Here is a 14,279-nt window from a genome sequence, read left to right on the forward strand (position 1 = left end):
TAAATTAGGAAGTAAAAAGTCTCTGGAAATAACACGGGTATCTTATATTTTAAGGACTTTTTTACTATTTTCAAAGCCCTTCTGCATTGATTATGTCATTTTATTCTTAAATCTGAGCTGGATAAGGAAGCATTATTCTCATTTTACAAATATGATTTTAAGAGGTTTAATGACATGTTTGAGGTCAGAAATATTTCTAGTTATATGACAAATCTGATGCCCTTACAAGATAACACATCTAAATAAGAATGACTGAATGTACTATTGAATTCATTACCTCTCTATGTTTGAAACATCAGAAACCACTTCTACAATTGTAATGAATATGTATGTGGTAATTATATTTCATGCAAATATCAGGAACATGCTATACGTATTCCCATACTGAGCCAGCGCCCCCTCCAAAGGAAAATTGCAACAGTATATACTATAATCTCCCAAATCTTTAATTTAGTGTATATATTTTGAAACATAATGAATTAACTTAATCCATTTAATTTAATAATGTATTAAATTTAACATATGAAGTAGAAGGCAAAATTTTAATAACATAGATAAAACATAAAATCAAAAAAATAGATTTTACACAGATTACTAAATGTCATACCCCCAATGACTCTGCTATCTTTGTAAGAAATTGTTGGCCGGGCGCGGTGGCTCACACCTGTAATCCCAGCACTTTGAGAGGCCCAGGTGGGCGGATCACGAGGTCAGGAGATGGAGACCATCCTAGCTAACACGGTGAAACCCCGTCTCTACTAAAAACAGAAAAAAATTAGCCGGGCGTGGTGGTGGATGCCTGTAGACCCAGCTACTCTAGAGGCTGAGACAGGAGAATGGCGTGGACCCGGGAGGCGGAGCTTGCAGTGAGCTGAGATCGCGCCACTGCACTCCAGCCTGGGCGACAGAGCGAGACTGCGTCTCAAAAAAAAAAAAAAAAAAAAAAAAAAAAAAAAAAAAAAATTGTTGATGATAAAAACCAACAATACGTGTAGACAAAAGGTTGAAAAAATTAAAAGGTAATAAAAGCAGATATGAAGGCACCAAAGTAACCAAGACATGCTGTAATTCATTTCCTCTCTCTCTATATATATTTTTCAATTTGAGAAACTCGTGTCCTGAGAGCTTGTAGGCAAGACCTGGAAAGAAAATGGATAGAATTCTGGTTTATATTCCCAGATTTGTTCCTGTTACATAACTTGTCAAAATAACTGTTTCCTCATCTCTAAAGTGAGTTCCTTCTGGTTCTGCAATGTTAAGATCTATCATTTATTAATTTAAGAATTATTTATTGGAGTACTTCTTTGTGACAAACCCTTGAATGAGTACAAAGGATTTATCTGTGAAAAATACAGAACTGACCCCTGTCCCCCAAAATCTCCACAATCTAGTAGGGAAGACAGATATTCAACATGAGTTAGAATAACTGCAACTGGCCGGGCGCGGTGGCTCACGCCTGCAATCCCAGCACTTTGGGAGGCCGAGGTGGGCGTATCACGAGGTCAGGAGATCGAGACCATCCTGACTAACACAGTGAAACCCCATCTCTACTAAAAATACAAAAAAATTAGCCGGGCGTGGTAGCGGGCGCCTGTAGTCCCAGCTACTCCGGAGGCTGAGGCAGGAGAATGGCGTGAACCTGGGAGGCGGAGCTTGCAGTGAGCCGAGATCGCGCCACTGCAGTCCAGCCTGGGCGACAGAGCGAGACTCCGTCTCAAAAAAAAAAAAAAAAAGAAGAATAACTGCAACTAAGAGAGATTTTTCTTAGAAGGTGAGTTTCCAAAGGAAACATGCAGGAATGAACTTTCCAGGGAAAATATGTGACGTGGAAGGTATCTCTGGGACAAGAAAGAGCATGATCTGTTCTAGGAGCTGGAAAAGGCACGTGTGGAAGAGAACCTGGAAGTGTGTGACTATAGATAAGGTCAGAGAGGGAATGCAAACCAGATAATTCAAGGGCTTTTAAAAACATAATTGTAAAACATCTTCCAAAAGAAATAAATAATTGTAAGCAGAAAAGTTGTATGAAGAGATAGGTATTATAAACAGATTATTCTTTCTCCTATGGGTAAGAGCAACTGATGGATGAACAGCGGTAGAAAAAATAAAAGAACGAAAAATTTCCTGACACATTGTAAGTGTAGACTAACGCTGCCTTTGCAATAGATTGGATTCAGTCAGTAATGACTTTTAGGTTTCTTGCTTGGGCAACTAGAACATTGCTGATGTCATTTCTCAAGGTGAAGAATTTTGTAGAAGCAAGACTTGGAGAATGAGGATCAAACATCAGATCCATTTGGTATTTGTTAAATTTGAAATATCAAATCGTTGGTTAGATATGTGGGGGTATGGAAATGAGAAGATAACCATGGCTTGGAAACATACACCATGATGCTGTCAGTGTTAACAGGTGAATGGTATTTGAGTGAGGGTAAACCCGTCTAAGCAATGCCTAAAATATCTGAAGAGGGGTTGATGTCTGTAGTACTCATTTATGTTTGGCAGTAACTAGAAGGGTGACTGGCACAGCAGTGATTTCCAGAGAATATTTCTTGAATTACTGAAGAGTAGAAAGAAGTTAAGAACTGAGTTCCAAGGAACTATAATATTATACTAGAAGAAGAAACCAGTTCACTCCACCCCTCATCATGAGACTAACACTTTACAGACTTACTGGAAAAACAGGAGCGTAGTATCTTGGAAGTTAACAAAGGGTCATATTTCAAGAAGAATAGATGTAAAGTGTCAAATGCTGCTGAAAGGTCAATGGAACTGAACCAGAACAGATGTGAAGTATCCCTATCACGTGCAGCTTTGCTGACGTCATTGAGAGATAAATTAGGTACAAGTGGGCAGAGAATTGTATGTGAGGTTAGGGAGTTTAGACTCCATATTTATTTAATGCTTTCAGGAAGTTTTTCTATGAAGGTGAGCAGAGGAGGGAAAAAGCCAGTGTTAGAAGGTCTTTTATGATGAAAAATGCTAGATGAAACAAATCAAGGAGTCATGGAGGAATCACACATACAAGCACACAGACAAAGCCATCTGAGAAGGTAGGAGATGGTATTCACCCCTCTAAACCATATAGCTGATACAAAGCCAACACAACTTATCAAAAAAAGGGGAAAATGAAATATTTATTTTATTTGTAAAAATGTCACAAATTCAGCCAGGCGCGGTGGCTCACGCCTATAATCCCAGCACTTTGGGAAGCCCAGGCCGGTGACAAGGTCGGGAATTTGAGACCAGCCTGGACAACATAGTGAAACCCTGTCTCTTCTAAAAATACAAAAATTAACCGGGCATGGTGACACACGCCTGTAATCCCAGCTACTCAGGAGGCTGAGACAGGAGAATTGCTTGAACCCGGGAGCTGGAGGTTGCAATGAGCCAAGATCGCGCCATTGCACTCCAGCCTGGGTAACAGAGCAAGACTCCATCTCGAAAAAAAAAAAAGTTATAAAATCGTGTCTAATTTACTGTTACTGAATCCGGATTGCTAAGGCCTCATAGAAAGTCATATCAGAAACAAACCATAAATTAAGAATTGTTTGATTTAGATCTAGGTTTTGTGAGGCAATTTTAAAGGCTGTAATGATGGGGAATTTGAGAACCTTTCAGATCTTATAGAGTTAACATTATATATTTGCAAAATATGAAAAAGATCATATAATTTTATAACATCTTATTTTTCATTTTAAAATGAAATATAAATTCAAACATATTAGAAATAAGTTATCTGTAATAAACTAGCACATCTTAAGTGTTTTCATTTAAGTTAGAGAAGATATAGAGTTTAAAGGTTAAAGTGGTTTTAATTTATTTTTATATTTCATGCATTGTAGACTGTCAAAATAAGTTTTCTGGAATTTTGAATTTAAAAAACCCATTACTTATGTATATTAGATATATTTAACTTTTTGTAAACAATAGGGTAAGTCTAGAGAACATTTATTTGTTGGACTAAAGCACTATTTTTTCGTTTTTTATCAACCTACTCCCTTTACATTCATATAAAATATTACATTGATAACAATAATTTTTCTTGTAAGTATGCTAGTGGATACTACATTTCTTCTTAGTTTATAATTATTAAAAATAATTTTGTAATTAATATTTTTCATTTTTAAATTCTTATTAAAGCTGTGCTTATTTTGAAAGATATGTATTTTGATTTATTTAAAATGGAGTTTCCATAATCAATCGTGTTCCTTTTTGGAATATTCATGCAGCATAACTCCATCTTATTTTATTTTATAAGAAACAAGAATATTGGGAAACTATATGAGATCAATTGTTATAAAATGACTACCAAACTATGGATTTCAAGGCTGATAGCATGGCATTTATTGATTTGTTCTGTAATTTTAATGACTAAAAATACTACTAAACTGCTGGACTGGATATAATCTAATGTTTAAAAAAAATCCTTGGAAATAAATAAACTTACTTTGAAAAACATTTTCACCATTTCTTTTGGCCTGCCACATGTTTGATAACATTTATATTTAACCAAAAAAGACGTTAGTATCTTTCAGTAACTGCTTCCTTCTTTTCCTGAAGACATGTCTAATTTTAATATTGACTATCAATATAATTTGATGACAATAATTCTGTTCAACATTTTTTATATTCAATGATAAAATAATTCTACCCTCTGGGAACATGTAATGCATACACAATACATACAAAATAGTTGTTTAGATTTAACAAGCTAAAAAAATAATATAAATCACCACAAAAAATATTGCTAAAATATTTCAGTTACTTTGTATTTTCATGGGCTTTTAATTTGTACTTCCAATGAACTATACAGTAAAATTATTTTGATGACCTCAACTCTAGCTTCAAGCAACACTAATAAATCCTTCATCACTAGATAATTCAACATGAACAGAAAACAACTTTCAAACACATGGCGAATATGAAAATATTATTTTAGGATTACATTTATGGTTGTTTTAGAACATAAGTTTAAAAATTCTAAAACAATGGTGAAATAGAAGTCCAATTACCTGGGGAAACTTCATCTTAACCCTCTGGAATTTTCAGTCTAACCTAAATATTGATACTACACCTGCAACAGCATTTAGTTTAGCATGTAGTGAAAAAGTAAGTCTAAAAAATATTTTCATAATCTTTGGTTCCTAAAATTGTTTTAAAAGATATGCAGTGACATATGTCTGGAGTTTGCTTATGGCCAATAGGTTAATGCTTCTAGCTTCTATGCTTATTACAAAATTTAATTATGTGAATATGCAATTTTCACTTATATTTGTTGGTAGCTTGTTTATTATTAAAATAGAATGGCTTTTATTAAATACATCCTAGGAAATTACAGTAGAAAAAATTACCATCAAACATTGTAGGATATATTGAGATCATATTAAAAGTAGCACTGTGAATTCACCAATAGCACAGTGAAATGACTGGTGACTTTTCCCTTGTAATTTACATTTTCAACTTATAAATGAAAGATATTCACATGTAAGGGATCAGTGACAGAATTAATTTCTGAGTAATGCAGAATAAACATCAATATTGACCTTTGTATGTTTTTAATATGTGACAATATATACAAATGTTTTATACAAGATTTTAGCCATTCTTGTTTTGTATGAAAGTATTTTTTGTAGGTTTGCATTAATTGTAAATGACTTTGTGTAAATCTTGCATTAATTATTTTCTCTTTTTTTCTTTCCTACTGTCACGTTTTTTCTCTTTTGATTTCCTCGTTTGTAACTCCACCCTTTATTTTCTTAATTATTTCATTCTTATTCTATTTTCAAAAACAATTTTCATCATGCAGATAAATGCTGTGAAGCGAATAAAGGCGAAAATGGAAACCAGTCATGGCAGCTGAATGCTGCTGGGTTTTCTTTCATTATAGCCATAAGTTTGTCTTGCGTGTTTTAATGTCATTGTTATATCATATGGTATATCCTCTTATGCCCTGAAAATTAAAAAAAAATAGTAATAGCAAGGCTTATCTAAAATTATAATAAAATATTTTCTAAGGTCCAATTAATTATGCATGTATCCTTACCCATGAATGATTAAGCTTTTTCTCCTTCCCCCAATTGTCAACCTTTTAAGTGGATAATTTGTCAGAAAATCAAATGAAGGAAATTCAATCGGGATTGCTACTTTCAGCTACCAGTTCACTGCATAACATACTTTATTCTAAAGTTTCCATTAATTCCTAAAGTTGACCTTGTTAAATAGCATGTCACTTGTACTTGAAACTTAAGCCTTTGCTACATCTAATCTTTCATTATTATTTTGCAAATAATTAAATATCCATGGCCATACTTTGTAAAAATCATAATTTTATTATGTAGAATTGTGGATCACTACTATTGCTTTTTTTACTGTTACTTTTAAGTTTCCAACTTTATGAACATTTCTAATATTTCAATGTGTTTACCATTTATATAAAACATAAGCATTATATTTTATTAGATGTGTATCCCAATTGTGCTGCTTATTTTCCCTTTGTTGAACTAAAATGTCTTAAGGAATAAATGTGAAACAGTTTCCTATTTTAAATTTGAACACCGATTAATTTTTTCCATTAAGTGAAAATATCTCTGCAATTTTCCCAGAATGAATGTTAAATTAAATTTGTATATGTCTAAAAATTTACACCCAATTCACTGGATTTAGATTACATTTTGAGCTGACCTCAAGTCCTATTGTTCTAACATAAGTAGTTATTTGTTACATTTTTCTGGACATCTGGTAGTCAGAATCCTTGCAAGCATTAGAGAGAGAGAAGAAGATATTATAGACACTCCTTTAAAGAAGTTGAAATCAAGATGGGAAGAAATTGAGATTGGAACTAGATTCCAAATTTCAAAGGAATTTCGATTTGAGGGAGTAGCATGAAGAATGATTTTTGGTTTTTGCAAATTTTCATTATGTGAATATGCAATTTTCACTTAAGTAATCTTTACCTAAGTAATTTCAAAACAAGTAAAGAGTGTTTGTGTTTTTCACTTGCAACCACATCTTAACAAGTGACTTTTACTACTTATTTATTTAGGACAATAGGAAACAACCAGATTTACATATATGCATAAAAGTGACCATAACATACTTGGTAAATCAAATGATTGGGTTCTGGACTCTGTGATTCATTCATCAAAAGCCATTATTTTGTTGAACAGAAATATTTTTCGTGTCTCTTTTTAAAGAGATAGCTACAGAATCTTTTCATATGAGGGCTAGGCCTCTCTTTCATAGTAGATTTTCTTTTAACTTATCTTTTCCAAACTCCTAGCTGTCAACTGCTATCCTTTCTTGTAATCTAGTAATAGACCCGTAGACTGCAGAAGCAACCCATCAACCGATAAAACACACTTCTGGCCGGCTGGGCGCGGTGGCTCACGCCTGTAATCCTAGCACTTTGGGAGGCCGAGGCAGGTGGATCACGAGGTCAGGAGATTGAGACCATCCTGGCTAACACGGTAAAACCCCGTCTCTATTAAAAAATGCAAAAAATTAGCCGGGCGTGGTGGCGGGCGCCTGTAGTCCCAGCTACTCCGGAGGCTGAGGCAGGAGAATGGCGTGAACCCAGGAGGCGGAGCTTGCAGTGAGCCGAGATCGCGCCATTGCGCTCCAGCCTGGGCGACAGAGCGAGACTCCGTCTCAAAAAAAAAAAAAAAACTTCTGCTTCCCTCCTTTCTCCCCTGCTGAGATAAAACGATATCTCAACTCACACATTATGGAAATATAATCCATTTATAGGGAAAGTTTTGTTTTTAAATCACCATAACCAATATTCCGTTTATTAAATATCATTGCATATTAAATTTCTTGATATTTGAGACTGAAGAGTTTATATTGGTTACTAATTTGTAGAAAGCGTTGATAAAAAGATTTCTAGTAACACCTCCAGAAACTGTTTTTCACATTCATTGTAACCTTACTTGATCTTTCCAATAAATTAGAGACATTTCTGCGAGAATTTCATGCAGAAATGATCTTGACTTAGGAATGACAAAATATTTTTTTGGAGATCACGGAATACTTATTTAGTAAGTTAGTGCAAAGTTTATTTATCTTGAAGTTTTACATATCATAACTCAAGGTCACTAAGTGATATAAAGAACATTCAAAGTGAGGTATACACAGAAATTAGATGTATCAATTTGGCATTTTGAAAAGAACCTAATATTAAAATTATGTTTGCAGAGTTATATATATTTAAAGAGTTGTTTGTTAGATTTTAAGCATCTAAGTGTGGATCTAGTTTTAGTCCTTAACTTTATAAGCAATCTGTCATTTGGCCAAATGTTTATTCTCAGATGAACACCTATTTCACAACTCTGAGATACGCATAAATTCTTCTAAAAATATTCTCAGAGATGGTAAAATAATAGGCTTTGTGTTCTGCCTTATTTCTCTAAGAAATTAAAAAGTACAAAACTAAACAATAAAGCTATTGCATTCCAATAAATAAAACCTTAGACATATTACATCCTAGGATTTTTTAAAAGTCTTAATAATATGTGTTGCTGAGTTATCTTTTATATTATCTGAACAATACTGTTGTTATATGCAACCATAAAAATCAGACAGTTTACTTTTTTATTTTAAAAATGAGTTTGTTACTTTTTTGGCCTTATTAGTATTTCATCTGTCTACACATCTAAGTAAATGTGATTACTGGTAAGCAAGACATAAAAATTTAAACTTATTTTAAGTATCTTCCTAGTATCATCCAATGATTTTTTTTTTCATACAATGGAGTTTTACATAAAATTCTGTCTCTGAAGATGTATAAATTTGAGCTTGTGTGTTAAGGTGAGTGTAAGATTAGTCATTATATATAATCAGAAATATATGTCTATGTCCAATGGTGTGTGTATTGTATCGTTCACTGTTAAAATATTTCAAAAGATTGTTTTGACCGTATTACCAGTTATGAAGCTAGATTGATTTACTTATGCATGATTGCCATGATCTGCATGTGGAATATCAGGATTTTTAAAATATAGATCTGGATATCTCCTTCTTTCTCCTCCCAATCTCTTCTAGTCTATCTTCTTTCCTCCATTTTACAATCAATGTTACTGGCCTCTCTACCCCAATCAAAACTATAATTACTCATCAGTTCACAGCAAGACCCACAAGTACCATGTTTCAGATATGCTAACAGAGTAGGCCTAGGAGGTAGCAGTAAATTCTTTCCTATAAAATGTATTCTTACGTGGAAAAAACCTTAGGTAAGTTGCTATTTTTGTTCATTTCTTTCCTAATACTATAGGTCATTAGGACGGACTAAGTTTAATTTTATAAACTCTATACTCATATTATTTCCAGAAGCATTTTGCAAATGCACGTATATGCCTTCATTCCTGGTATACATGAACAAGATTGAAATTAAAATATGTAAACATTTTAAATATGCCTATATATAGAAGGGGTTAAATTGATGTTTAATATATATGCAATTTTCACTTATATATAGCAAATACATATAAAGACAAATAATTTTATTGCAAATAAATTTGACTTTTTAAATATTCATGTTCTTTTTAAATTAACAAAGTTACAAGTATGCATCATAGTGCACATATTACACACAATAATATGCAATTTGTGTCAATTGGGAAACCATTATAATTTAATTATAATATTTTCTGTGTAAGAGTACTCGTTCATTATGTTTGAGTTAAATTAAAGCTAAAACAAGAAAAATTCCAAAGTAGTTTCAACCACGTACAATTAAATTTATGATTAGTTATTTATATTAAATGAAATATATTGTACAAGAAAGAATTAAACCATGAACTTTTGGATCTGGAGGTATTCTTAGATACATAAAAATAATTTTAAATATTAATATGTTATATTTACCCTGATAATGGAGAAATAAAACCTTAAAATTACAAATTATTTTAATAATTCAAGATGGATACTGATATCAATACAATAATACAATATATTTGGGCCTAGCTTTCAAGAATAATAGCCAGTATTATGCATGATAACATTTGAGTTTGTAGTAATTAAGAAATATCCCTAGTCATGTAAAGTTTTCTTTAAAGGTTTAAATTTGATATTAATATGATATAAGCAACATTAAGAGCTTGAAATGATCAATTCTGGTATTAAACTAAATATTATCACATATATTTTTGTCTGGCCCTGTAGTATTATGATTTCACTCACTGAATAAAGATAAACTATAATATTGATCTTACCTAAATATGTAACTTTATGTGTTTTATTATGATTAATCTGTGTAAGAGATAATGTAACATCCTTTAAATGATCTTTTAATAAGTCCAATTTAATTATGTTTTCTTTTTCTATTTTAATTTTTATTTATTTATTTTTTTATTTTCTTGAGACAGACTCTTGCTCTGTCGCCCAAGCTGGAGTGCAGTGGCCTGATCTCAGCTCACTGGCACCTCCGCCTCCTGTGTACAAGCAACACTCATGCCTCGGCCTGCCTAGTAGCTGGGTGTGCTACTAGGCGTGCAGCCACCACACCTGGATAATTTTGTATTTTTAGTAAAGACAGGGTTTCACCATGTTGGCCAGGCTGGTCTCGAACTCCTGAACCCAATTGATCCTCCTGCTTCAGCCTCCCAACATCCTGGAATTACAGGCGTGAGCCATGGTGCCCAGCCTCATGTTTTCACTTTTTTAAATTTATTTTCTTTTATCCTTTCTTACTTTCTTCTGATGCTTTATTTTTAATTTTCTCCCTTTTTCTCTATTTCTGTCTCTTCCTCCTTTCTCTTTCTCTCCATTTCTCTCTTTTGTTCTGTCTCTCTCCCTCTTTCTCTCTCTATCTCTCTTATGCTTCCTTTCTAAATTTTTGGCCATGAATGAATTGAATATATTTCCTCTATTATGTTTCTGTTCATTGTTTGTAAATTTTAAAATACTAACCTTTGTGGTATAGAAATATGTCATAAAAGCTTCAGCAAATCTAATATATTGGATAGATAGCTGAAATCTGCATATTTCAAATGACTGAATATACAGATATTCTACAAATTGTCTTTAAAATGATTACAACTTATGTTGAAATTGGTGATGAGGCATTTCCAAATTAATCTCATAAATAGTATTGTTTAATCATTAATATTTGATAGTTAAACATAATATTCAGAATATATTTCCACAGTAAATTTTGGGACTTAACTAAAGAAAAAAATTAACACTTATTAACTCCGTCTCTTACCAATTACCATATAAATTGGAGTATTATTCTAAAGTTAATATGGTTTGTCTTTTAAATACAAAGTTGTATTATTCCTTCTATGTGTTATACTTACATAATCCCAATTTTTATCTAAGGAAAACGTTCCCTCAGTTTAAATCTAATTTTATTTTTTTCAAAATTAGACAAAGATGAGAGTTTAATATCCATGCTTTGTTTTCCAAAAACCTTTAGTTTTGTTGTCTAAAATTAAGAACTCAACAAAGATCTCTTGTAATAATTCAACATATTCCCTGGCTATTAACTAATTTCCAAGCCTGAACTGTCAGTAAATGTTGCACATAGCCTGGAATAGTCCATAACATCTGTATTAGCTAATATTCTGTAAAACTAAAAAAAAACAATATCCAAGAAATGTAAAAAATAATTATGTTTAAGAATTCTATTAATGTATCTGAGATAGTCTTAACTGCATTTCATCTCCTTTGTTGGTAGGCTATTATTTCATCTACTTTTTAAGGATACTTTCATCCAAGTAGAATTAAACTTAATTTTAATTGTGAACTAATCTAATATTGGTTGTATTAAATTTAGATATGTTGAAAGTTCTAAAACTATGTATGCTTAAGTTAAATTCAATTAGTCTTTATCATTTCATTTTAGTTAGTAAAAATATGTTACACACTGTAAAGAATGCATAATAATGAGACACAACTTCAGTTTAGAAAATATATTTTTATTTTTATTCTATGTATGTATTGAATAGGGGCTATGACATAAATCTAGCTAGTCTTATTTTTTTTCCTAAAAAGTAAGAAATTACAACTAGTGTTTTAAATAGTGTACACAATTCATGTACCCCTTTCAAGAATATTTTTCTCTTACATTTTCATTGATGTTATGTATAACGCTTCTGTTTTAAAGTACTTCTGATCATTTAATTGCATTCCTTTTCATCATAGCTTATTTTCTTGAAAAAAAAGTATGCTATAAGTGTATTGTCCTCAGTATCATCTTATTTAAAACCCTCAACATAATATCCAGCACTGTGTGTAATCCTATGCGTGTGTTTCATAGTATATTAAATGTCATTTTATTTTCTGTACCTCTGTGTCTCCATTGTTGTAATAAAGAAAACTGAGGAAAAGCTTTGTTATATGTGTTTTCTTTATTACTGGTACAACCTTTTTTGTCCTTGTCGAGTGTTGTCATATCTAACTTGATCAAATTTAATACAAACATTTATTTACTTAGGAGCAGGTAATAAACTTATACTCATTAAGTTACTCAATTTTTGGATAACCCATACATCATCAGCAGATTCATAACAATTGTATATTGTAAAAATAATTTCGTGACAATATCAAATATTGTTACTTCCATTGTAAACTTGTTCTAGTGTCTTCATAAAAACATCGATCTCTAGTGGGAGGCCAAAATAATCATATATTTCAATAAAACACATGAACATAGTTAATTTCAGTAATATAAAGATTGTTAACTAGTCTCCATTGCTAGCAAAAGTCCATAAAGGAAATATAAACACGTAAAGTGATTTTTCTCCAATTCCTTTGGTCATTACTTTTGTTTTGGGCACCAAATGAATAAAGTTGCAGAAATTGGTTAACATTCTGTGCTTATCCACTGCAAAGGTATGAAACAAAAATAGTAAGTTGAAATTTTGGAATAATACTATAAGTAATATAAAAATTATTTAATTAGCTTTTATAGTGTAAAAATAATTTTTGACATAGATATAAACAGAAAAGTCATATTTTTCTTTTAGAGCAAAATGTTACATTGCCTGATAAATATGAAATGATGCCAAAATTCAAAAGAGAAAATGTTCATTTTCAGGATTTTGAATTGTTTTGGAGCATATTTAATTTCTCTTATTCCATGACAGTCCAGTCCAAAATGTATATTTTAATATATACATTATTATACACCTTTTGAAACATGCTTGTGTATATTTCAAAATGAAAATTTTAATGCATTTATAAGTCTTATATATTGTAATACTTATACTTCTTTTAAATGATACAATAGTTATAGTAGTTTGAAACATACACCAGAACAGTTATTTCTTTTTATTATTTTCGTTTTTATTTTTCCTGAATCCCCTTGATAATAGGATGATATCAAATGGAGGGTATCTGGGAATTCTTAGGAATTTGTATGATTACTGTTGTAGTAAATATATATTACTTTATTAATTTTTTATTATTCTACTATTCTGGGCCATTGTGAAGAAACTAAAGAGATTTGAGAAAATCTGAAGCTATTATAACCAAACTCTATTATTTTATTATATCAACAAACTGAGGATCAGAAAAACCAAATAGTCATTGATATAGTCAAGCAACTTTGATTCTCAGTTTTCCTCCTATCTTTGTTGTATTACACTAAATCAAAGTTGGTACAAGTAAATTTCTGGCCTATAAGTTATATGGTCATATGTCTTAGGTCTAGTTCCTTTGCTATTTTCTTGATTGGCCTGTGGAGAACAACAACAAAAAATCCCTATGTGTCAGAGGAAAGGCTGTGTGTACAACAACCACGGTTTCATCCATTAATCACAGTATTTCTATTAGTCAGCTTTTATCTTTCTCACTCAAACTTTTACATATAGCTGCTTCCCTATGACCAAGGTAAATAAGCACACATTAAGTTTATGGTTTTAAATGAATATCAAATTAAATTTTCATCACTTTCTTGTTTTTTACACATATTTTGATAACACCTTACTAAATTACTTATTTGCATTGTTGGTAGAGATAGGTAATTTTTAATTAATATATTTTTATTTACTGTCCACTAAAAGTAAGATATTTTCATCTCAATATGCATCCTTTTTATTTTAAGAATTCAAAGTAAATAGTCTCAACACTTAAAATTTGCATAGCAGCTATGTGTTTGCTTCTCTACTGATTTCTTATTTAATATTACAAAGAGAAGCAAAATGTTAAAAACAAGTATTCAAGATAGAGGACTTTATTTTTTCTGTTTAAATGTGGTTAAATAAAAAATAAATTATCTTCAAATTGGCATTTCTGTTTTAAAGAATCCATGAATAACACACCTAAATTTTGCTATT

General features: G+C 31.5%; 1 protein-coding gene across 3 annotated transcripts in view; it reads left to right on the forward strand.

The window, feature by feature from the left end:
* The window catches only part of NCAM2 (neural cell adhesion molecule 2), a 544,869-nt gene that overhangs the window by 480,359 nt on the left and 50,231 nt on the right, over positions 1-14,279 (forward strand). Inside the window, exon 16 of one of the 3 annotated variants that reach the window (XM_008972557.5) lies at positions 5,810-12,333. The exons of the other annotated variants lie outside the window; for them this stretch is intronic. Within the exon in view, the coding sequence (XP_008970805.4) occupies positions 5,810-5,916 (107 nt within the window). The 3' untranslated portion in view covers positions 5,917-12,333. Of the gene's footprint in view, positions 1-5,809; positions 12,334-14,279 lie in introns of those variants that run through there. 3 annotated transcript variants of the gene reach the window in all.

The sequence above is a fragment of the Pan paniscus genome, chromosome 22, assembly GCF_029289425.2.
Source record: "Pan paniscus chromosome 22, NHGRI_mPanPan1-v2.0_pri, whole genome shotgun sequence".
NCBI classification, from domain to species: domain Eukaryota; kingdom Metazoa; phylum Chordata; class Mammalia; order Primates; family Hominidae; genus Pan; species Pan paniscus.